This window comes from Dasypus novemcinctus, chromosome 17 (assembly GCF_030445035.2).
Source record: "Dasypus novemcinctus isolate mDasNov1 chromosome 17, mDasNov1.1.hap2, whole genome shotgun sequence".
NCBI lineage: Eukaryota > Metazoa > Chordata > Mammalia > Cingulata > Dasypodidae > Dasypus > Dasypus novemcinctus.
The window spans coordinates 58,016,616-58,041,253 of NC_080689.1; the positions used below are offsets into that span (position 1 = coordinate 58,016,616).

At 43.4% G+C, this 24,638-nt stretch overlaps 1 protein-coding gene across 1 annotated transcript in view; it reads left to right on the forward strand.

Moving 5' to 3' along the window:
* The first annotated feature begins 1,229 nt into the window (after nt 1-1,229).
* ARHGAP25 (Rho GTPase activating protein 25) overlaps nt 1,230-24,638 on the forward strand; it is a 103,992-nt gene continuing 80,583 nt past the window's right edge. Inside the window, exon 1 of the mRNA XM_004449196.5 lies at nt 1,230-1,710. Coding sequence (XP_004449253.2) covers nt 1,650-1,710 — 61 coding nt within the window. The 5' untranslated portion in view covers nt 1,230-1,649. The remainder of the gene's footprint in view (nt 1,711-24,638) is intronic.

A 24,638-nucleotide genomic window follows, 5' to 3' on the forward strand; every position in this document is an offset into this window, starting at 1 on the left:
ACGTTTGAACACTGCCGAGAACGATCCAGGAGAGAGAGGGAGGAAATGGATGCCGTAAGCTGGGGGCTTGATGGCGTCGGTTCCTCGTCGCTAACGGGGGAAAGGACGAGGGTTCCGGCTGCAGGCAGGCAGGTGGATAGATGTGGCTGTGGGAGAATGTGTACATTCTCTTCCCATTGCGTCAGTTTTCTCAATTAAACAGGAAGCAAGGTCACCAGCAGAGAATGAGCATGTGGGAGGCAAAGAAGAAAGTGTGACAATCGTGCAGGAGAGTGGAAGAATGAATGAGCCAGAGAGTTGCAGACCAGCAGTGACTGTTCTGAGCATGATCTTGTAAAGCCCCACAAACTCCTGTGAGGTAGGCCTATTAGTCACCCCATTTTACAGGTGGGAACATTGAAGCACAGAGTGGTCAAGTAACTTGTCCAAAGTCACACAGCAAAAAAAAAGGCAGAGCTGGAATTTGAACACAATCGGTTTGGTTCCATGGTCCCAATAAGCACCGGATTAGGCTGATACTCCCCCCTCCTGGCCCCAGTAAACATAAGAAAGCCTGACATGGCACTGAACTGAATGGAATAAGGGTTGAATTAATGTTTGTGGAGCCACCACTGTATGTCAGTCTCTGTACTAGACATCTTCACAACAAGTTTTTATCAACTCCATTTTACTGATGAGGACATTGAGGCCAGGCAGGGTTCACGTTTCTTTTTAAAAGTTGGAGTAGTACAAAGTAGAACTGAATTTTGAACCCATGTTGGTCTAATTCCAAAGCCCACATCCTGTACACAATGCCAAAGAACCATTAGAGCATATAAGTAGGTCTACCCAGGGCAAACGATCTCAGCAAAACATGTCATGATCCTCACGACATCAGGCGGGGGTCCCCTGGAGTCTTTATCTTGAGCAGGTAGAAAACAGTGTGGTCCTTACAGCAAGAAGAATTTAAAAGAAGGTACTTTGGGGAATGCCCACGGTCTTACTGATTGTTTTGGGTTTCTTGATCCATTAGACAAAGAGGATGAGAGATTAGAGAAGAGCGAGGTGGGAGCCTTGGAATTCTCTTTCCTTAATTTTCTTCTTTTATTAAAAACTTTAGCCTTATATCACAAGAACACTTATTCCGCTTGGACAAACATTTCCAAAAACGCTGTTCTCAAGAAAGAGTGCTCATAATGCATCATCTGCACTCAACAGCACCCACTTCCTCAAATGCAAGGAAGCAGACAGTTGAAGAAAAAAAAAAGCAGAAAAGCAGCAGTTGTTTATCAGAGCCTCTCCTCGCCTCGCCTCAGTGGGGCCTGAGATTCTTTCGAACAGGAGTTTTGCTTCACATGACGCAGAGCGAAGTGTCAACTGGGATATTTTTGGTAAAACTGAAAGAGAAGCAGGGTGTACCAGCCCCCGTGGGACACTGGGTGGACAGTGGGGGAGTTTGGGTGACATCCCCAAGTGACAGATGGATGGATCTTTCATCTGAGAAAAAAGGGAGACATGTTGGCAAATCAACCTCAAACCCAAGATTGCTTCTGAAGCAATCATAACGGGGAAAAGAAACAAAAGCGTGTGGGGAAAATCAAAGTGGCAAAAGGGTACAAATTGTCACAGACTTACTGCTTCACCAGCTACTCATCCGAACAGGACGCACAATGTCTCTGAAGTTGCCAAGGAACTGGGATTTCAACCTGAAGTTGGAAGCTGGGAAAATAGGTAGGTGGTGTCTTTTCGTTGCCTCTGTGGTTCTTACTTACACTTGAGCACTCACCATTTGCATGTTGGTCTGCAGGGAGCCGAGTCTTCTTAAAAATCGATCTCGTGGCAAATCTGAGTTTGGGAAAAAATTTGCATTCAAGTTGATATGTTTGGGTCAAGGTTCCAAAATGCTGGGAGGGGTTTCTCTTTAGTCCAGAGGTAGCAGGGCAATGGAACGCCCTGGTCTGTGGGATCTGGGCTACTTTGGATGGGCTAAGGCTACAGATCACACACAAAACTGTGAGTTTTTCTCCATTTCCCACGAAGGGTCATTTCGTCCTAGTTGGAAACTCATCCATATTTTGAATGGCTTTGGATAGGAGCACAAAGACTGGAGTCTTTTGAAGTGCTTGACCTCGGGTAAACAAGAGGCCACTGGGCCCCCAGGGTCTCGCTGTGGTCTTAGGAGCTGAAGGGTGGGGAGTACGTGCAACAAAAAGTAAACCAGGAGGAAAAGAACAGGAATTTAGAAACCTTTGGAGGTGTAATAAAGACAATTTTCATTAAAGAAAAAGCATGGGAGGTAATTCTTCTTAGATATAAGAGTTGAAAGAGAAAGACATATTTTGGGTTAATGGTCTTACGGAATCCTGATAGGTTTTCAGGGATATTCTGGTCTTTAATCTATACCCCTTCCCTCTAACGATGATGATACATTAATCTGTTATATAATTATTATCGTGAGGCTCTTTATGAGGATTTCTTCTACCATTGAGTAGATAGCAGCAATTCAGGGTAGAGCAATTGGGCCTCAAGGTGCTATGTTTTATCTGTATAGTGAGATGACTTCCTTGATCTTAGACATAGATAAGTATTAAGGTGTTTCTAACATTTTGGAAAAGTTTTACTTAGAACAAGGTTTAGACTTGGGCCTCTAATGATGGATAATGTCCTTGAAGTGTCAGTGCAGTGAGCGTCAAGGATGTAGGTCTGAAAAAGAATCTTAAAGAAAATAGATTGTGGGTAATCAGAGAAGCCAGTTATCCTGGTAACCAGGGAGGGTGTGCATTCCCTAATCAAACTGGGAACGGCTGTATGCTGAGGCCGGTTCAGGGAACATGCCTCTTACATAGGCAAGAAATTTTTCTCCTAACTACTGTTCATGCAAATATTTTTGGTTAATGCTCATTCTGTGACATGCCATAAAAATTCATTTTTAGAAATATAAATAGTCCAGTTCTGTTACTCTGAAAATGTCATGTTTCCACTTGGGTGGTTTTGCCTTGCCAGCACCTACATCTGAGTAAGTCTTGGGCCTTACAATCTTTTATTTAAAATGGGAAACTTGAGCCAATTAATAGTTAAACAGCTAAGGGTTTTTTTTCAGGGTTGAAGGTCATTACCACCTTAGAAGTCGAGTCTGCATATTCTCGGGCCTGGGATTTGGTTGGGTGGATTGCAGGGTCTACCAGTGCTTAGAGGCACGTCCCAATGACAGTCTGTGTCAGAATCACCTCAGGTGGTAGTCTAAAATGCGATTCCTGGGCACAATCCTGATGTAGAATCAGAACTCGTGGAGGGCGGCGCAGGAAGCTGCCTTTTGATAAGCATCCACCTCTTCCCAGGGAAGAACCACTGCTGCCGGTGCTGTGGTCTGAGTTTGGTGGACTTGGGGAGTCCCTCTCCATTTAGCGTGGAGCCAAGAAACTTGCCTTAATGGGTACATAATAAATATTTGCTAACTGAATCAATGATTGACTACAGACAGATGCTATTGCACAGTTACTTAATGAAAATCCCATTGGTGGGAAAATTCAGAGACGCCCTTGGCATTATCCATGTTATCTAGAAGTTTGTCACCCTGAGGGACTAGTCTACAGCAGAGTATGTTTCGTGATTCTCATGTGAGACTAGAATTCAGATCACAGGAAGAGTCCTCCAAGGGTTGAGGGTCACTGACTCAGCCACGGGACCTCTGGCCCGCTCCCCAGCGTCCCGTGTCCCGCGGCCACAGGAACTGGGTGAATAGTACATCCAAGGAAGCTCCGTGTGTGAGGATCACGTCAGGAAGCCAGTGGCCTGGGCGAGTCAGGAGTAGACCAGGGTCTCTCCACCCTGACACTGCTGGCAGTTTGGGCTGGACGATTGTCATGGGGGGCTGTGCTATACCTGATAGGATGTCTAGCAGCTCCCCTGGCGTCTACCTGCAGGATGCCAGCAACAAACCTCCCTCCCCACCACCACTTGTGACAATCAAAAATGTCTCCAGTCATTGCCAAATGTCCCCTGGCGGGCAATATCATGTCACCCCTGGCTGAGAGCCAGATCCTAAAAGGATCTGATTGTATGACTGGACCCAAGAGATCACCACCTGATCTGCTCTCTTGGTCAATTGTCAAGAACTCTTAGTACGATACAACTTCGGGTGGCTGCACGAGGGATAGGCGAGGACTCCACAAGCAGGACACTGACCCCACCATCTTTCCGAGGAGGAGGTCCCAGCTTTTCCTTGGTGAGCGACCCTTCCAGGTTTCCCTAAGCTTATGAGTGCTGAGCCAGGGCTAGAGCGAAAAGCAAAAGCCTCTGACGGTGGGGGAAGGGGCTCCCCAATGTCCTTCCATCTCAGAGCCCTGAGGGCCGCTCAGCTGGAAGGCAGGGCTGACCTGGAGACCACCCCCATTGTCCGGCAGATGTTGGTGCAACGACACTGCACCACCCCCAGTCCACCAATGCTACAACCATTTTGGAAAACAGTGTGGCACTGAGTAGTGAAGTTGACAATGCACAAACCCTACTAACCAGCAATTTCGCTCCTGAATATGGCCCCTAGAGAAATCCTGGTGCATGTGAACCAGAATAGATACACGGAATTTTTGTAGCAATATTGTTTGTAATAACAGAAGACAGGAAACAACCCATATGCCTATCAATACTAGAATGGATAAATGAACTGCAGTATCTTCATAAAGTGGAAGACCACACAAGAGTAAAAAGTAATTACAGTACTCATTTAAAGAGATTGAATATCAAACACATGACACTGGGATGAAAGGGCAATCAGAGAAGAATAAAATGTGATTTGTTTATCTGAAGTTGAAAAACTGTATATGTATATGGAAAAACTATGAAGAAAAGAAAGGAATTAATATAAAATTCAGGATCATGGTTCCTTCTGGAGGAAAGTGGAAGGGAGATGCATTTAGGAAGCTTCAAATGATATCTGTGTTCAAGGGAAAGTACATGAGAGTTTGCTTTATTATTGTATGTAAAAAGAAGAAAGAAAGTAACACATAAATGAACCTTCAAAAATATGGAAGAATATATACCATTTGCTAATAGTAGTTAACTAAGAGTGTGGAATTTATGGGTATGACACATACACACACACGAATGTGTATATTTTATATGTATTTTCCAGGTTTTCTTTAATGAGCAAGTTTTAACTGTGTTATTAAAAATACCCAAAGCTAAAACACATTTCCAATGTGGAAAAAGGTTGGCCCATGTCTTAAAGGCAGCACATGCTCTTTGTCCACCCAGCAGCCAGCTCCATAGCTTTTGGGTGACAATAGAGCTGGAAGGAGCCAACACCCACACCCCAGCTCTGTAGACTTTCAGATCCAGGGCTTTCTTGGAAGAGCTACATGACTCCACAGTGACTAGGTCAACCTGCTTGAGCAATTTAATGGCTTCTCTGAAAACGGAAATGCTGGTTCCCCAGGTTGGGAACTGCGCCAGCACACAGCCCATGGTGAGCTGGACTCTGCTCCAGTGGGGTTCAGCTCTGGCTAACACTTTCTCTACAATTCACCGCCATTCGTACAATGGCTCTGGGTTCTGGAGCTGTGTGTGTAGTCTACCCACTGTGGCTGAAGCCTTTGCACTCCCGGAGTGGGCTCTGGGTCCCTGGTGGGTCAAGTTCCCTTGCTGCATGCACAGGGGAAGGACACACCTTCCTTAGGCCATGAACATAGATGCAGGGGGCTCTACCGCGACCCATGCCAGTTTTTTTGTGAAGGTGACATCATTATTCCTGGTTCATGTGAAAATGCTGTCCCTAAGTTGTCTCGACTTACCCTTCAGGCAGAGACTAAACTCCACAAGCACATACTTCCTGCCACTCCTGGCCACGTGGGCAGCAGGGACTGGCGTCATCTCTACCTCCTGCAGCAGCTGCAGAGCGAGGTGACGGGAAGTCAACACCGCGACTTATACTCGCGCGTGCACCATCCCTCCTGCAGACGCCAGGCCATGTGGGCTTAGCTTCTGCACTTTACGTGCGACCAAGAGCCCTTGAGTGGGCAGAGGGGAGAACAGTGGCTCTCAGGACACAAGTCTCTCAGGCGTAAATAAACCCTCCAAAAGTCCGGAGAGTTTTGCTCACAATTTGCTAGCAGTAAATGAGTTTGTTTCATTTGCTAACAGTAAATATGTGGGTACAAATAGCCCTAAGTAGCTCACAGCAGTAACAGAGCTGCCGTCTTCTCTGCATCCCACATCGTTGTTTACAGCGCATTTCCACAGCGTCCAGGGGAAGAACCCTGCCGAGATGCCACCTGTCCCCTTCCCAATTGGAGTCTGGTCCTTTGAGTAACGAATGCTCACTCTGGGGGGTGCTGGAAAGGTCCTAGGACCCATGGAAAGGATTAAGTTGGTGACACACACAGGGCAGCTTGAAAGACAAGAAGGGTAACCTCTTGCAAAGCAGCACCTGAGTTTGACTCAGTAGATAAGTCGAGACACAAGACGGGAGGGACTGAAGAGGTGATGTAAAGCTCCAACTGTGGCCTGGCATTGAGTGGCATCTGCGGGCAGAGGGATTTCTATTACAGAGGATGGTGTGCAAATTTTGTGGTATTCCCAAACAGGAACGGAGATTTGGAAGTTGCAAAGAGAAAATAATTTACGTAGCTTGTCTTATGCTTTACTCATCACCATTTTCTCTTTGAAAGCATTTTCCAGAACCAAAAACTGACTTGATGTGCACAAAATTAAACTTATGGCTCTGACAGCCAAATACTATGACAGTCCTGATCTCTGCTCCTGCAAAGCTTACAGGCTAGTGGGACACAGGCAAAGAAACTGACAGTACAGCCAAGTAAATGCTGCGTAGGAGCAGCTGTGGGAGCCACTGGCCGGCACAAAGGAGGAGGGATTCTGGTCCCACCCTCCCTCTCTCCATCGCTGCCATTCCGTTTCTTTAAGGCGGGTATCTGTTAGTGCATCCCAGGCGCCCCACCCTTCTCTCATTGATTTGCCTATTCATAGTCACCACTTCTTTGGAGAAGAGAAAGGCTAAAATTTTCCATAACTCCTCCTTGGTGAAGGGATAAAACCCACCCTACTTACCTTCCCACTTGTCTCTTGCCCTCTCCCCCTAAGCTGACACACTCTGGGTTTCCACCACATCTAACTTTCTTCCAACCCCCTGCCCCTTCTTATCTCCTGGAGCTCTCCCTCCCCTCGGGGATCCCCTCACCTCCATCCAATTCCTAGCCGTGCTTTAGGCACTGTTTAGACCTCTTGTCCTCCAGGAGTCCGGAAGTTGGCTGATCACTGAGGCGTGAGGATAATAATCCATTCCCAAGCCTTTTAAAAGGAGCAGCTAACAGCTCCCAAGAGGAACAGGACAGTGGCTGGCTCCTGAGCTTGCATGATCTATGAGTCAACCTTATGAACTGATTATTTGGTTTTTGAACAAAAGATTTGTCCTTAATCAGAATTATGCCATGCCAGCCTTCTGGGCTTATGCTGGAGAGGATAAACTGGAATTGCCTTTAAAAAGTAGCATTTACAGAGGCATGTCCAAGGGATGAATTGTCCTTGACCCCTCTTTATTGGGGCGTAAGAGGGCAAGGGGGAGTGGGGTGTAGAAAAAAATGCATGGGTTTGGGGCCCTTCTGCTTACTAGCTGTGACTCACAGGGCAAGTTGCTTAACTTCTATACAACAGGATTAAAACATTTTGTATGGTAGGTGCTCAGCATATATCCCTTTCCTTTCTTTATAGATAATCTCATTTCCAACTTCAGATCAGACTGGAGGATGTACTTGGATTACATTATCTCAGTGCTCTCACAGAATGCGGCTCACTGAGTTGCACTTTAACATACTCTCACTTGTTATCATTATTGCAAGTAACGATTTCATGAAATCTGCTCCTGATTGTGTTGTAAAAACAAGAACAAGGAATGGACAATGCCACTACTACTATGTGAGAAAACAATTTGAAAATTTAGTTTCTCTCCTTTGGGGAACTGTTAAGCTTCTTTCTTTCTTACACGACAGTAGTGTGACTTATTCTGTTTCCTTCTTCATTTTGGCTGCCAGGAAACTCTGAGCTAAATTTGAAGCTCAATCACAGCAACTTTCACCCAAGAGATTAACTTAGTTATCTCCTTTGCCTTTGATAAGAATTTATGTTCATTGCAAATGAATTTTCTATTTGAATGTGAAAACTCCATTGTAGTCTTTTTTTATTTTTTAAAGAAGGGAGCATAAGTATGTGTCATGTAGCAATGCACAGCTCCTCAGACATCCTGTGGGTAAATTCCAGTAAGCAACTGAGCATTATATGTTTTCTTAAAACATGGTCAAAAAACACTAGTGCTGTGGATCAGTTCTTTCGATTCTTAAAGGAAAACATGGTTCTTTGAGCACACGTATTTTCTCCCTGGAGTTACAGAAAATTATGGTATCCTTAGTATATTCAGTTGGGTCATTTCTTTCATTCATTCATTCAAAAAATATTTATTTTTTCACCTCTGTGTGATATGCCCTTTACAAAGAGCATTCCTGCCGCTGTGTCCCTCATGGGACTACATCTTCCTCCAGCCCTCCACCTTGCTGAGGGAAGTGTTTCTCACCTTTGGGGCTTCCACCCACTGTCCTCTACTCTGAGAGCTGCGTCTGTCACCAGGACTGACTGATCAGGTGAGAGCGGCTTCACCCCCTCTCCTCCTGCGCTCGCCACCCGCCCACCCCCGAAGGGCGCCCACGCAGATCTCAGCGCCACTGGGAAGCTGCGCTACTGGAACCCCGGCCTGGGGTGGCTGACCATTTGTGTGCTTCCTCATTGGTTTGGGGGTTTCAGAGTGAAAGAGGAAGTGCTACAGTGTAGCTTCTGAGGCTGATGCACAGTGATTTTTATAATTTTTCAATATCTTTAAGTGATTTTACAAAATCCATAAAAATAATTTTTGAAGTCTAAACCGGCTCTGAGGGAGTGAGCCAGCTGGAGCATCACGCTTAGAAAGCTGACTGTGGAGTCAGACTACCCAAATCTGAATGCCAACCCCATAAATTGCTGACCAGCTGTCCTTGCCAAAGGGAATAACCATAGGGCTAACCCACACGGTGATTGCGAGGATTCAAGGAGACGATCTTTCTAGAACCCTTAGCATGGTAGCTGCCAAATGGTAAGTGCGTCATAACGTCACCGTTGCCATCGTCGTCGTCATAATCACGTCAGGTGTTACTTCGGGCAGGTCAGATACCAGCTCTTTCCAACCAAGTCACGGGTTAACTGGCTTTGTCTGTCTCCGTCCAGTTTAGTTCTTCTTTTCTTTCTTTAGACACGCCCCTTTCCTGCTCGGGGGGGTCAGTCCCGCGCCCCCAGGCACCACGCGGCCCCAGCTGGGGGCGCTCGCCTTGCTCCCCACCCCCACAGCCCCTCCTCAGTGCGCGGGGACTTTAGCTATGCCTGTGCAGCTCTACCTGGGGGCTGTTTTTTTTTTTTTTTCCTTCTCTTATTCTTCCTTTTTGTTTGTTTTTCACCAGTTAAATCAGTCAAATGCCTGAGTTGTGACTTTCCGCTCAGGAGAGTGAATAGCTTCTGATTCTTTTCCTGCAGATGCCTGTGGCACAGGTGCCCTGTCTCCGTGCTGCTGTGAAAGGAGCGGTTCCCCCAGCTCACCTCCCTGGAGGCGGTAAAGGCGCCCTGCGGCCCTGGACAGCAGGGGCTGGAAGCCGGCCCCCCCCCCCCCCCCCCCCCCCCGCGCCCCCGCCCCGGCCGAGGCGCCCCTCTTCCCGTGCTGCTAACTATCGCCCCCTGTCCCATCACCCCCGGCCACGGAAGTGAGGTTAACGAGTTGTTTGCTTGGGTCTCTCTGGGGTTCGATGTTTAACCATTTGTAACCATTTGTGATCATCTCCACGTGGGTGACAGCAGTGGTGGGGTAGTTTTCCAGTGTGCTGTAAGAATCCTGCACGTGGCCTGCTCTTCACTTCCAGATCATTATTTTTAGATGTAATTGTGAGGAAACGGCAGGATTTCAAAATGAGGCTCCCGGTCCTCCTTGCCCACAGTTCAGCTGTCGCTGCCCACGCGTTCTTCTGAGTGCATTCTTCCCCTCTAACTAGCCACAGCGGCCTGCTTATCTGGTGCATTTAGAACCCAGGACACCGCTTTGCTGGTAGGTGAGGCATTTGACCCGGCACACAGCCCAGAGATGATGCTAACAGAGACAGCACAATTGCCACCTGCGTGCCATTCTAGCCAAGGCTCTTTTTTCTCTGTCCTGGGAAAATCTGCTTTATTTTCATTTTGACACCAATCTTTTGCCTCTGGGACATTCTCAGTTCCTCCCAGCTAGTGTGACCAGCTGTCCCAGTTGGTCTGGGTCTCTGGGGGCTTCCTGGAACATGCGACTTCCAGTGTAAAACCAGGAAAGGCCCGCTCTATTCCCAGCTCTCCAGGTCTGAAAAAGCAAGGCATTTTGGGAAAACAATGCCATAGTGTGATAGGTGCCCTGCGTATTATTTGAATTGAATTCTAGTGAGATCGCCCAGTTTAAGGTAGAAATCGGAAAACCTCTTTAAACCCTGAATTGCAGTCTTTCTTTTCAGTATCCCCTCCTAATTCTTTCTTTAGCCTACCTGACCCTGCCTTACTATCTTCCTCCCTCTGCTCTTGTGAAATCTTTAATTTTTGCTTGCAATTTCTCTAGAAAGACTGGGAGCCACACCTGTCCATCATATTTTAGACAAAATTTTTGCCCTCGTGGAACCTATATCTGGCCTCTAAGTTAGCCATTCTGCCTTCAGGATTGTCTTGTCAGCTTTGACCCTCCTGCCCCATCACTCTGTCCACTCCTCTCCTCCTGGGAAGACTTCCTGAATTCCCAAGTGGGATTAGTCCCTTGATCCTCTTTGAAATTGTAGCACTTGGCTCATTTTTCTACTAGTCAGGCTGACAAATGTTTGTTGGGCAGCTACTCTTTGCTGGGCACTGTACTAGGCTCTGAGCACAAGAAATAAAAAGGTCAAGATCCTGGCCGTGTGAAGTTCAGTCCAGGTGGAAAGACATCCAGACAGGAGGGTCTGTTCTGTAACTAGTTTCCCTTGTCCCACTTGAGCCTTAACCCCTACTTTTTTTTTCTTTTCCACGAGTTAAAATTCAAGTCTTTAACTGTTTTTCCGAAAAACTCCAAGTTCCCGATCCAGAATGCTATTCTAACTAACAGCCAGAAGAGGGCACCCTTGGATGATACAGCTGCTTTTCTGCTGAAAAGCTTGGTCTGGTTCCCTATTTCTCTCCAAAAAGCCCAGGCTTTATCTGGTTCTCCAAAAGCACAAAATTATCTCTGTACCCCCCTAGCTGCCACCTTCATCCATTCGTGACCTGAAATGAAAGCAATGGATGGTTTAGTCTCCATTGTGTCTTCACAAAGATGAAAAGTGAGGTTCCAGGCAAAAAAAGTGTTTCTTGAAGAAAAAAAAAAAGGCCCAATACTTAACCAAGGAGCCACCCTTTGTGTGGTGGGGTCTTTAGGAATGTGGGCCTTGAAGGCACGTTCTCCTGGGTTTGATCTCCAGGTCAGCCTTTTGTCACTTCTCTGACTCTGGGTAAGTCACTTTACTTTCTCTCTGCCTCTGTTTTCTCATCTGAAAAATGGGTGCTGTAGTTCTGCCTCCTTTATAAAGTTGTGAGGATAAATAACTTAGCAGAGTCCCTGGCAATAAACTGTTGTTATTATCGATACTATTACCCCCCTGAAGGCCTTGACTCAAGTAATGCTTCCTCCTCCCACCACAGCTAGTCAGAACCATTTAAAAAAAAAAAAAAGTATCACCTGTAGAGTTGTACCACCTACCAAATCTCACTTTCATTCAAGCGTCCCACTCTGTGGCCACCACATCCTTGCTCCCAGCTCACTCACCCCACCCATTCTTTGACCCACCATTGCTTTGCTCCTACCGTATTTTCACTCTCAATCACCCCATTGTCTTTTTTTTTTTTAACCATGGATTCCTAATTTTAGTATTAAATTCACTGCTGAGCAAACCACCTTAAACCTTTGCCCCTCTCTGCCACTGTCATAACCACCTGGAAAACCTGTAAATTTATTAAATCCAACAAGCCACCATCTCAGGGCCTGCACTTGGGCAGCTGAACATCATCCGAGAAAAATCAGAGCCCACCAAGCTGGATGGAGTCACTTTAACCTTATGACTCACCATATCAAGTGGGCGTTCAGGGAGCCAGACAATTCTCCTACACCTACTTCACACATTTACTTTCCTTTTCCTCAAACTATGATGTCATACCTCTGTTTTCTCTCCTCAAGGTCCTGACAACTTGTCCCGCCATCCCTCTCACTTTCATGTTTCATAGAGAAAAATATGTGCAACTGAATGAGAACTTTATTTTCTCATCCACATCTTCAACTCCAGTACTGCCCTTAAACTTTAAGGCCTGCTCTGGCCTTGCTCTAGCACATTCCTCTTCACAGAGACAGCGCTCTGGCCAAGGGGATGTGCCCACTCGGGAGCTGTCTTCTGCACCACCTGGACCATGCTTGTACCTGGAGTTGGGGACTTTTCCTACGCAAATGGACAACAGCTGGTTTCCGGGGCCCACGTGGGTGTTTTCCTGGGTCCTCTCAGTGTGCGTTCCAAGGATGGTTGATTGCAGGGAGGCCCAAAACACAACTCGGACATCTGCGCTGGGGCGTCCACGTGCATATGTGCGAGGGTCCTCACTGAAAAATGGAGCTGGAGCTGGGAAGAGAAGTGCAGGATCTGCAGGACAGGGGCCCCTTGTACGCTGGCTGCAGGCTCTCAACTAGTGGCCAACCAGGTCACGGCTCATTCTGCAGTCAAGCGTTGGCCTCTGCTCCCCCAACAAGGTTCTTATCAAAGACACCAGTGACCCATCCCTTGCCAAAGCCTGTGGTGAATCTTCGGTCTTCACCTTACTCAACTGCTCTGCAGCATTTGACACCATGAACTATTTTCTCCTTGAAATCATTTCTCTTCAAGACTTCCTTGATGCCATACTCCCTGACTTTCACTTACCTCATTGCTGCTCTTTCTGACTCCTCTTTGATGGAAATTTCTCCTCTATAATACCTCTGAACATTGAGGTATTATAGGCAAAACTGGCTACATAATTTTGGGCACCCAGTACAATATGAAAATGCAAGTCCCCCTATTGAAAAAATGATTAAGAATCTCAAGATGGTAACAGTGCAACATTAAACAGGTGCAGGATGCTTCCAAGGGTTAGTCCCCCAGTGTTCTTCCCCTCTACTTATCCATACTCACTATCTGGGAGATCTCATCCCTTGCAGATTCTATCTGCACATTTAGACATTAGTCTTGACCTCTCAGCTGGGTTCTAGACTGCTCCACATCTCTACTTGGATAACTGGGGTATTCTCTCCTCTAGCAGGGCCAAAGAATTTCAGAGTTCTCTCTCTTCCCACCATTCCCCATCCAGTTTACCCAGCCTCAGTGGGGTGGCTTGGAGCTATGTACTCCAGAAAAACATTATTAGTCTTAATCCATTCCTGTAGGTGTGACTCCTTGTAAACGGGACCTTTAGATGAAGTTACTTCAGTTGAGTTGTGGCTCAGGAGAAGCAGGATGGGTCTTTCGTTGTTGTTGTTGTTGTTGAAAGATTTATTTTATTATTTCTCTCCCTTTCCCCCTCCCCACCCCGGTTGTCTGTTCTCTGTGTCCATTTGCTGCGTGTTCTTTTGTCTGCTTCTGTTGTCGTCAGTGGCACGGGAATCTGTGGCTCCTTTTGTTACGTCATCTTGCTGCGCCAGCTTTCCGTGTGTGCAACGCCATTCCTGGGCAGGCTGGACTTTCTTTCACGCTGGGTGGCTCTCCTTACGGCGCGCACTCCCTGCGCGTGGGGCTCCCCTACGTGGGGACACCCCTGCGTGGCAGGGCACTCCTTGTGCGCATCAGCACTGCACATGGGCCAGCTGCACATGGGTCAAGGAGGCCCAGGGTTTGAACCACGGACCTCCCATGTGGTAGACGGACATCCTATCCACTGGGCTACTGCTACTGGGCCAAGTCCGCTTCCCTCAGGATGGGTCTTAATCCTATTTCTGGAGTCAACCTCAGGCACAGAGAGAAACAAATTCAGACACAGCGAGGAAGCCATGGGAAGAAGCTGGAAGTCAATGGTACTCAGAGAAGCCAGGAGAGGCTGCCATGTGCATTACCATGTGAGAGAAAAGCCAAGCATCAAGAATTGCTGGCCCCCAGCTTCAGAATGCCACAGGATTCTGGGAGAAAGCATTGCCTTGATGATGTCTTGATTTTGGAGTTCTCCTAGCCTGGAAACCTCAAGTCAGCAAATTCCTGTTGTTTAAGTTAACCCATTGCATGGTATTTGCGTTGGCAGCCAGGAACCTGAAACACAGTAAAAGTCTCTACCATTCACTAAGTTGCCCAGGCTGAAAACCTACAGTCCTTTTCCATTCATCTTTTTCTCTCCTACCATGCATCTACTCCATCAGAAAATCTTCTTGGATTCTTCACTGAGTTGTATCTCTTATTGGATCATTTTCATTATCTCTGGTATTTAAACAGTGTCATTGCTTGCCCATTTTACAGTGATAGTTTGCTAACTTGTCATCCTGCCTCTAATCTTGATCCGTACCATATATCCTCTGCTCCACGGGCCAGACTTAACATCTTTTACAAGTAAAAATCAAATCATGTCATTTCTTCCTCAAAACCTTCAGCGTACCAGGAATGAAATTCAAACTCGAGCTCCCTGCCCAATGGAACTGGGTCTTGCCCCTCTCTCTCAACTCATCTGCTACCCCTCTCTCCCCTCACACTGTGCTCCTGCCACACCCATCTTCTGGTCTAAACATTTAGCACCCATTGATACTTCACGGGCTGTATGCTGTTCCTCTGCCTGAAATGTCCCTCCTAGTTCTGACCATGAACTTTCCTCCATGTAAATTGTTTGAATTCAAATATTATCTCTTTAGAAAGATCTTGCCTGACCACAGTATCTAATATAGCACCCATTGCTCTAGGTTCTCTTTATCCAATTACTTTATTTTTTTCAAAACACTATTCATACTAGAAATGATTACATTCTTTTGTTCAACTGTCCTCTAGAACATAAGCTCCCTAAAGACAGGGCTTTTCTGTTTTATCCACTTTTGGATTATTGCTGCCAAGAATGGTACCTGGCACACAGTAGATGATCAATAAGAGTTTGTAGGGTAGCAGAGGACTGGCCTGCTAAGGGTGGGTGATGCCCTTCCCAGCACTCCAGGGAAATTAAATTAAAATAAGACCAATGCTTGCCTTCTGCTGCCCTTTTTAGTGAGTAAGCAGTGACTTGATCAAGGGAGGCACTTATAACTTTCTTAGGGGTAGAGAAGGAAGTAGGACTTTCAGTTTCTGAAGCTAATTTGGAAAGCATCTGTGTGACTGGACACTCAGCTATTCTTGAGGTATGTCAGGGCCTGGGTCACGGGACTCACACTGATGAGTAGGGTCACAAGAGATGCTTCTTGTTCCTATATTCAGTTTTCTTGGAGACTGAGGCTAAAGTGTGAGCAAAGAATTCCTCCACTTCAGACTAAGGTTTCGAGATGGTCATGTGCACTGACACTGCTCTCTCCCCACCTCTAATCTAAACGGATAGTAGTTCTCTGGCATCCAGGGAGCTTCTGACTTAGGTGCTTAGAAGCCTTTTCATATTAAGGGCTATGAGCAAAATGAGTAATTTCATTTGTTTTCCTCCTTGGAGAAAAATAAATCTAATTCATATTTGCTAATGAACAGAAGAACACAACTTTACTCATGAAGCACAAATACTAAAGTGCTACATCAGTTTTGTAGTATGGCTGGTTAATGTGGGTGGATAGCTGAGAGGGTGGCAGAGGACAAGCAAGAGAGAGGAGGAAAGGAAGAAAGACAAGAGAAGGTGAAAGGGACCCAACAAACAGAGGGATCCAAAGGCAGATGGAGGAAAGAGGAGGAAAAAATAGAGGAGGGGAAGAGGAGAGAGAAAGGGGACTGTATTGTTTTGCTGTTTGAAAGGGTACTCGTTAAAGCCCTGCAAGTTGACTTTCACTAGCAGCAGACCAGTGGCCAAACTGAGCTTAGTAGCCACAGATTCAGGAAGTAATAGTGCTGTTCTGCAATCAAAGCAGGCTGTGGTCATTACTCTGGAATGCTTCACTGAAACTTCATTCTACCTTCCCTCTATTTGGAGAGACTGGAGTGCTAAAAGCAAGATTCCTCTGACTCCCTTGCAGCTAGGATTCTAGAAAACAGATTACATTCTGCCAATTAGAGTCACTCTTTGGGATTTGGAAGGTGAAAGATAAATGGAAGCATCTTCTTGCTGCTCCTAGATGTTGCTGCTGGCACACGAGATGGGAATACAGGGAGCTTCCTGGTAGCAGAGGCCCAATGTCTACCCTCTGACATCCTGGGCATGAGAGGCAGGTGCAGCAGCTGCTGTGGTAAGGTCTTACTTATAGAATTTCTGCAATGATTGCCTCCGAGGTGGTAACTCCCCGAGGCTGAAAGGCATTTAAGGGACTAGAGCATCTTCAGCCCCTTCAAATACTTTGTAAGCACCAAATTTCCTGTGAAATAGTTCCTACTTCCTACACCAAAACACTGACTGATATATGACTTATGTCACCACTGCAAAGTGTGCACACCACTCTATCATCTTCTTCAGATAGAAAGGCCAATTCCATAGACTCCTCCACCACGTCTCTAATGCCCTTGACACCCCAGAAGCCAGTCAGTGCTTGAGAAAACCACTCATGCCATTCAAATATCCTACAGGAAGTTCAGTGGCCAGTAGGAAAATCTCCTGCAATAACTCCAAGCTAGAAGCTGGAGGAATGTGTCTTTGGGTCCTTCAAAGAGCCAGCAGTCATCAGTCCAGGGGCCTTCTATTTCTATTGTCTTTCTCCAGGCAATCCAATCTATTGTCCACTCCTCCTCGAGCTATCAAGTGACCCAGATCCTGTTTTCCAGGCTGGCTGCACAGTATGTGACCTGGTCAGTTGCCCAGGGCCCTGACTCGGAAAGACCCTGTACTGAGTTTATTGCTCTACTATTCCTATCTTGAAATTCTTAAAAATGTTGAAACAAAGGACCTCACATTTTCATTTTGCACTGTGTCCTGCATATTGTAAAAGATAAGTCATACCTGAAGTTGTTCTGTAGCAGCGTAAAAATTTCAAACTGTCTTCAAGATAGAAGAAAAAAGAAAGAAATATTATCAAAGAGAGACCTACAATTTCTGCTTCTGGGTTACCCTGGCCCTAGTCATTTATTTAATGGTAGGTTTGCAGAGGAAAGGAATCCTTATCCTTGCTTTCTGGATGGAGGCAGTAGGCCTCTTTGGGGGCTGTCTTCCCACCTTGTCCTCTAAAGTACTTCTTGCCCAGTCTCCACAGGTGGCCACTGCCCCCTTTGGCTTCACTGACGAGCAGATGAATAGCTGGCCCAAGTTGTGGCAATCCCGTTTTCTCTGTGACTGAAGTTCACACTCGATTAATGCTAGGGTCCTAGAAAGAGAGCCCTTGAACTCTGTGAAGAACTCAATACCTGCCATATCTGCCTTGGTTTCTAATCTTCCCAAGCAGTGATTTTTTTTTCCACAAAATTTCCTTAGATTTTATGAAATTATATACTAGCCTTTAAAAAATTATATATCTGTATTTATGCGTATGTATATATACACATTTAATTATATTTGTGTGTGTGTGTATGTGTATTTATAACAGGATTTCTCAACCTCAGAACTATTTGGGACCAGATATTTTTTGTTGTTGTTGTAGGGGCTGCCCTGTTCATTGTCGGATGTTTAGCAGCATCCTGGCCTCTACCCAGTAGGTGCTACCAGTACCCTCTCAGTTGTGACAGCCAAAAATATCTCCAGACATTGTCAAATGGGCCCTAGGGGGTAAAAACACCTCTCACCCCTCGGCTGAGAGTCACTGATCGATCTATAGCTATCTATACATCATCTATCTATTTATTCTATCTCTGTCATCTGTCTAATCTATCTGGATTATATCAGCTTGATTTGGTATCTGTTTCTTGCTGCCAAAGACAATGAGGAAATAAAGACATGGAAAAATTACATCAACTGCCCAAATATGAACTCAGCAAGTTCGTGGCAGAACCAGAACAGGATATCAGGTCTCCTGAACCCTAGCAATTCTGAGTTTTGACAAATGCATAGAGTTGTGTACAATCAAGACACAGAACAGTTCCATCACTACAAAAATTTTCCTCCTACTGTGTCTCTTTAGTCATCTCCTCCTCCTGTCTTTAACGGCAGGCAACCACTGGTCAGTTCTCTGTTTCTATGATTTTGCCTTTTCCAAAATTTTATATAAATGAAATCAGACAGTATGTAGTCTTTGGAGACTAGTTTCCTTTACTTAGCAAAATGCATCTGAGATTTATCTATGTTGTTGCTTGTGTCAATATAAACTGCTGCTATAAATATTTGCTTTCAAGTTTTTGTGTGAACATAATTTTCACTTCTCTCGGGTAAGTATTGAGGAGTGAAATTGCTCAGTCATCTGGCAAGTGTATGTTTAGCATTATAAGAAGCTGCCGAGTGTTCTTCCAAAGAGGCTGCACATAGCTGTACCATTTTGTGTTTCCACCAGCCATGTTTGAAAGTTCCAGGTGCTTCTCATCCTTACCAGTTTTGGTATTGTTAGTTTGGTTTTAAATTTTATTTTAGTCATTCTAATGCTTATGTTGTGGTATCTCATTGTGATTTTTATTTTTGCTTTCCTAATCACTAATGATGCTTAGCATCTTTTTATTTGGTCAATTATCAGTTCAAATATTTTGCCCATTTTCCAAATTAGGCTGCTTGTTTACTTATTGTTGACTTTGAGAGTTCTTTATATAATCTGGATATAAGCCTGTTGTCAGCTCTGTGATCTGCAAATATTTTCTCCCCATCTATAGCTTGCTTTTCACTCTTAGTAACTTTCACAGAACGAAAGGCTTTTAATTTTGATAATCCAATACAAAATTTTTCTTTTATGGACTGTGCTTTTCGTTTTTTATTTTTCCAATGCAGGATATGCTGGGTATATCAAATATGTTTGTTTTATTAATATTATAGACTCTTTGAGTTATTCATTCAATTCCTGCCTGCAATGGCTTGTAAACATTTTTTTTCATTTCTCCTCTCAAGCACTGCCCACACATACACACCCACACATTTACACATTACAAACACAGATTTCCTGTTCACTTTAAACCCTCAGCCCTCCTTTTCTAGGCCTCCTCCCAGAGATCATTAAAGCCACATTTTCCTAAGTATATTTTATTACGCAGGGGAAGATTGGAATAACCAGCACTATTTTTATGGTAGAACACTCTGGAATGTCATTCTAGATCCTCGTTCTCAAAATTATGCAAGTTGAAATGGTATTCTGGAAACTCAACCCCCAAAGTACATCTGTCCTGGTGCAGCAAAGCTCTCACTATGTATCAATGGAATTCAATGTTCAAGTCAACTAATGAACTGTGTTTATCCATTTGTATTTTTAAACATCTTCCCACATAGTAAAAGGAACAGATGTTTTCAGAGGCTTCTTTTTGAGTCTATCTACAACTCCCTCCCACTGCTCATGGTTCATAGATAAAGTCCACTCTCTTCACAGTTGATACAATAAGTAAATGTCTGGAAAGAAGAGGAGAGAGAAGAATGGTGGAATTAAAAAGCTGAAGGAGAAAAAGTATGATTCATTCTTTAGTACCTGAAGTAAATCCTCTTCTTTTATTTTTCATTCCACCTTGAATATTTACTATTTCTTTTCGAAACGGACCCAATGTGGTTTATTAAAAATATGTAAGTTGGTTCATGTTTGATGAATTTTCATTTAGTGCTAGCATTACTTTTAACAACTTATTCCTTAACATAAAACCCAATCCAAACATTACAAATTATTTTTCACCTTGTGCAGTCTCTTTTGCTATATGGCATGCCAGGCCAGAGGGACTCAGGACTGGGAGTGAATCCTGCCTGTAGCCGTGTCACCCTGCTGAGTCACCCATCTGTGCACCCCCTTCTCCTGCTTCCTGTTTGTCTGTGGTTCCTGCTTCTTCAGCCTCTATACCCACTCCTGCAGCGCTTAGTTCACCCTTCAAATGACCACTGGCTACAGCAACAACAGGAAATATTAAAAAACAATGTTGCTCTACCAGCAACGTGAGTCTGGGTGCAGGGAGACTACGAGAATCGTCAACAAGGGGCCAGTCACAACGTGCCACAACAGGGCAAAGTCAGTGTTCACGAAAGCCCACGTCAGGCAGAGGCTCTAAGGTTGCTCACAGATACTACAAAATAACCCAAACATTTTTGTGAGGACATTGGGCAATAAAAAGGAAACCCCTTTTAAGCATTTTTCAGACAGCAGATCAAGTTTGACAGCTTCGAAGGGAAAACAGAGCTGTAGAAGGTCATTGGCAGAATCGCCAAGGGGAGAATTCTGCATTCTGCAAAGTCTCACTCAAGGACCATGAAGCACAGGCTAGAAGTGACTTAAAAAACTCTTGTCAATGACATCATTTGAGGAAAAAGAAAAATCTCATGAATTTTCTACAAGGCAGCAGCTCAAGACAAGATATTTACACCGATTTTTTTTCTATTTGGTTATTTTTCATAATTTTAGAATGAATTCTTCTTTTCAACCTCTGAAAATTTTTTAACAGATTGCAAAATGTCCCAGTCATGGAAATTTCCAGATATTCCACAGCCCTCAATTATATAACATTGGTAGAAGCTTCAGAAATTTTCTGCTGTGTCAGTTTCTAAGTCTTTGAAGTGTCTCACCTGGTCATCATCATTTTTCCCTACATATCTGAAACACTAAGCAAGCACTGGGTGTAATTCCTAAGATGTATAGTTCTTCTAATTTTCAGCAGTTGAATTTGCGGTTTGAGATAGACATCCTTTAACACCTAAGAAAGTACTTTTCTATTCTTTATTTAAATTAAAATATAAATCATTGCTGCACTTTATCAAATGCAAATTCCCAATCTTCTGAGAACAAATGTTTCCTGTACTCTTTTACTTATTGATGTGAAAAATCATTTAATAGTTTTCCTAATATTGAAGTATCATTGCATTCCTTGGGTATTTTAGACAATTGGGTAATCAAGTGACAAAAGAGGCAAAAATCTCTAAATTTGGGGAGCTTAGTCTATTTAACCTTATAAAATGAGTTGGAAATTACTCCTCATTATTAGCTACAGAGTTTATTTTGCTTTTCATTGCTTACATTTTGGGTTTGTTTTTAATTTATGTGTGTGGCAACTATATATACTTTTTAATCCTCAATTTTTTTATAACCTTAGTGAAGTACAATTTACATACCATAAAATTCTCTCATTATAGGTGTACAATTCAATGTTTTTTTTTAGCAAATCAATTTTATTGATACATATTAATAAATCATACAATCAATGGTGTTTGATATAATCATACTGTTGTGCATTCATCACTTCAGTAATTAGAACATTTTCATTATTTCAGTAGTACTAAACAAAAAACAGACAAACAAGAAAATTCTTCACCTCTCAATCTCTCTCTGTTTCCCCTACTGTACATAGCTGCTTTTTCTGGCTATTCTTATACTATCATTTATTTATTTATTAAGCAGTTTTATTCACATACCATATGCTCTATCCAAACTGTATAATCAATGGCTTTTAGCATAATCACAATGTTGTGCATTCATCACAAGAAATTTTAGAACAATTTTTCATTACTCCAAAAAGAAAAACTCCACATCCCTTAACATACCTTCCTCAGTCCTATATAACCACTAATCTAATTTCATCTTTATAAATTGACTTATATTTACATTTTATATAAATGAAATCATACAATATGTTACGCAATATATTTAGTTCAGAGTGCAATCATACAGTATTTATCTTTTTGTGTTGGCTCACTTCACTCAACATCATGTCCTCCAGGTTCATCCAGGTTGTTATATGCTTTACCACTTCATTTCCTTTTACAGCTACAAAATACACCACAGTTTGTTTATCCATTCATTGGTTGATAGACACCTGGGTTGTTTCCAAATTTTGGCAATTGTGAAAAACATCATTATGAACTTCGGTGTGCAGATGTCTGTTCTTGTAACTGCTCTCAGTTCTTCTGGGTATACACCCAGTAGTGGTATTGCAGGGTCATGTGGCAAATCTATATTCACCTTCTTTAGAAACTGCCAAAGAGTCCTTCACAGTGGATGTACAATTCTCTATTCCCACCAACAGTGAATAAGTGCACCTTTTTCTCTACATCCTCTCCAACACTTATAGTTCTCTGTCTTTTTCATAGTGTCCATTCTAATAAGTGTGAAATGATATCTCATTGTAGTTTTGATTTGCATTTTCCTAATCATTAGTGATGTTGAACATTTTTTCAAGTGTTGTTGTTTTTGTGGGGTTTTTTGCCATTTGTATTTCTTTTTGGGAAAATGTCTACTCAGGTCTTTTGCCCTTTTTTAAAAATTTTATTTCTCTCCCCTTTCCCCCTCCCCCCACCCCCAGTTGTCTGCTCTCTGTGTCCATTCACTGTGTATTATTCTGTGTCTGCTTATATTCTCATTAGGCAGCTCCAGGAACCAATCCTGGGACCTTCCAGGGTGGGAGAGAGGCAATTACTCTCTTGTGCCACCTCAACTCCCTGTTCTGCTACATCTTCTTATTTTCTCTCTTCTGTGTCCCTTGTTGAGTCATTTACTTCGCCAGCTCTCAGCGTTGGCTGCCACTCCTGCGCAGGGTGGCATTCCCATGCTGGGCCGCATTCCCACGCAAGGGGAATGTGTGGGGTGGGGCACCTTCCAGCATGGGCCAGCACTCTGTGTGGGCCAGCTCGCCTTCACCAGGAGACCCTGGGTATCAAACCCTGGACCTCCTATATGGTAGATGGGAGCCCAATTGGTTGAGCCACATCTGTTTCCCTCTTTTGCCCATTTTTAAATCAGGTCATTTGTCTTTTTATTGTTGCGTTGTAACATCTCTTTATAGATCATGGATATTAAATCCTGATTGGACATGTGATTTCCAAATATATTCTCCCTTTGAGTCAGGTGCCTTTTCATCTTTTTGACAAAGTCCTATGAGGTGCAGAAGTGTTTAATTTTGAGGAGGTCCCATTTATTTATTTTTTTCTTTCGTTGTGAATACTTTGGGCATAAGGTCCAAGAAATCACCACCTACCACAAGGTCTTTAATATGTTTCCCTATATTTTCTTCTAGTAGTTTTATGGTCCTGGATTTTATAGTTAAGTCTTTGATCCATTTTGAGTTGATTTATGATAGGGAGTGAGATAGGTGTCCTCTTTCATTCTTTTGCTAATAGATAACCAATCTCCCAGCACCAATTGTTGAAGAGAGTGTTTTTCCCCTGTTAACATGGACTTGGTAGGTTTGTTAAAAAATCAGTTGTCCACAGAGTTGAGGGTTTATTTCTGGACTCTTAATTCTATTCCATTGATTGATGTATCTATTTGTATGCCAATACTATGCTGTTTTGACTACTGTAGCTTTGTGATATGTTTTAAGGTCAGGCAGTGAAATTCCTTCCATGTCACTATTCATTTTTAGAATGTATTTGGCTATTTGGGTGCACTTTCCCTTCCAAATGAATTTGGTAATTGCCTCTTCTATTACTGTAACATAGGCTGTTGGTATTTTGATTGGTATTGCATTGAGTCTGTAAATCATTTTGGGTAGGATTCACTCTTCATGATATTTAGTATTCTAATCCATGAACATGGGATGTCTTTCCATTTGTTTAGGTCTTCATTCATTTCTTTTAGAATTGTTTTGTAGTTTTCTGCATATAGGTCCTGTACTTCTTTGGTTAAATTGATTCCTAAGTGTTTGAGTCTTTTTGGAATTTTGCCCTTGATTTATGCATCAGATTGTACAATACTAGTGTATAAAGACATAACTGATTTTTGGTGTTGATCTTGTATCCTGCCACTTTGCTAAACTCATTTATTAGCCCAAGTAGCTTTGTCATAGACATTTGTCATAGACATTTCAGAATTTTCTAAATATAGGAAATATCCTAAATATCCTAAATATCCTCAAATGGTGAGTATTTTACTTCCTTTTTTTGTATTTGGATGCCTTTTATTAATTTATTTTTTCTTGTCTAATTGCTCTAGCTAGAACTTCTAGCACAATGTTGAATAACAGTGGTGACAGTGGGCATCCTTGTCTTGTTCCTGATCTTAGAGGGAAAGCTTTCAACCTTTCCCCTTGAATATGATGTTGGCTGTGGGTTTTTCATATATGCCTTTTATCATATTGAGGGATTTTCCTTCTATTCCTATCTTTCAAAGTGTTTTTATCAAGAAAGTAGCCTGGATTTCGTCAAATGCCATTTCTGCATTGATTGAGATGATCATATGGTTTTTTACCTTCAATTTGTTAATGTGGTGTATTGCATTGATTGATTTTCTTATGTTGAGCCAGCCCTGCATACTAGGAATAAATCCCACTTGGTCATGAAGTATGAGTCTTTTTATATGCTTTTGGATTCGATTTGCAAGTATTTTGTTGAGAATTTTTGCATCTATGTTCATAGAGAGATTGGTCTGTAATTTTCTTTTCTTGTAGTGTCTTTATCTGGCTTTGGTAATAGGGTAATGT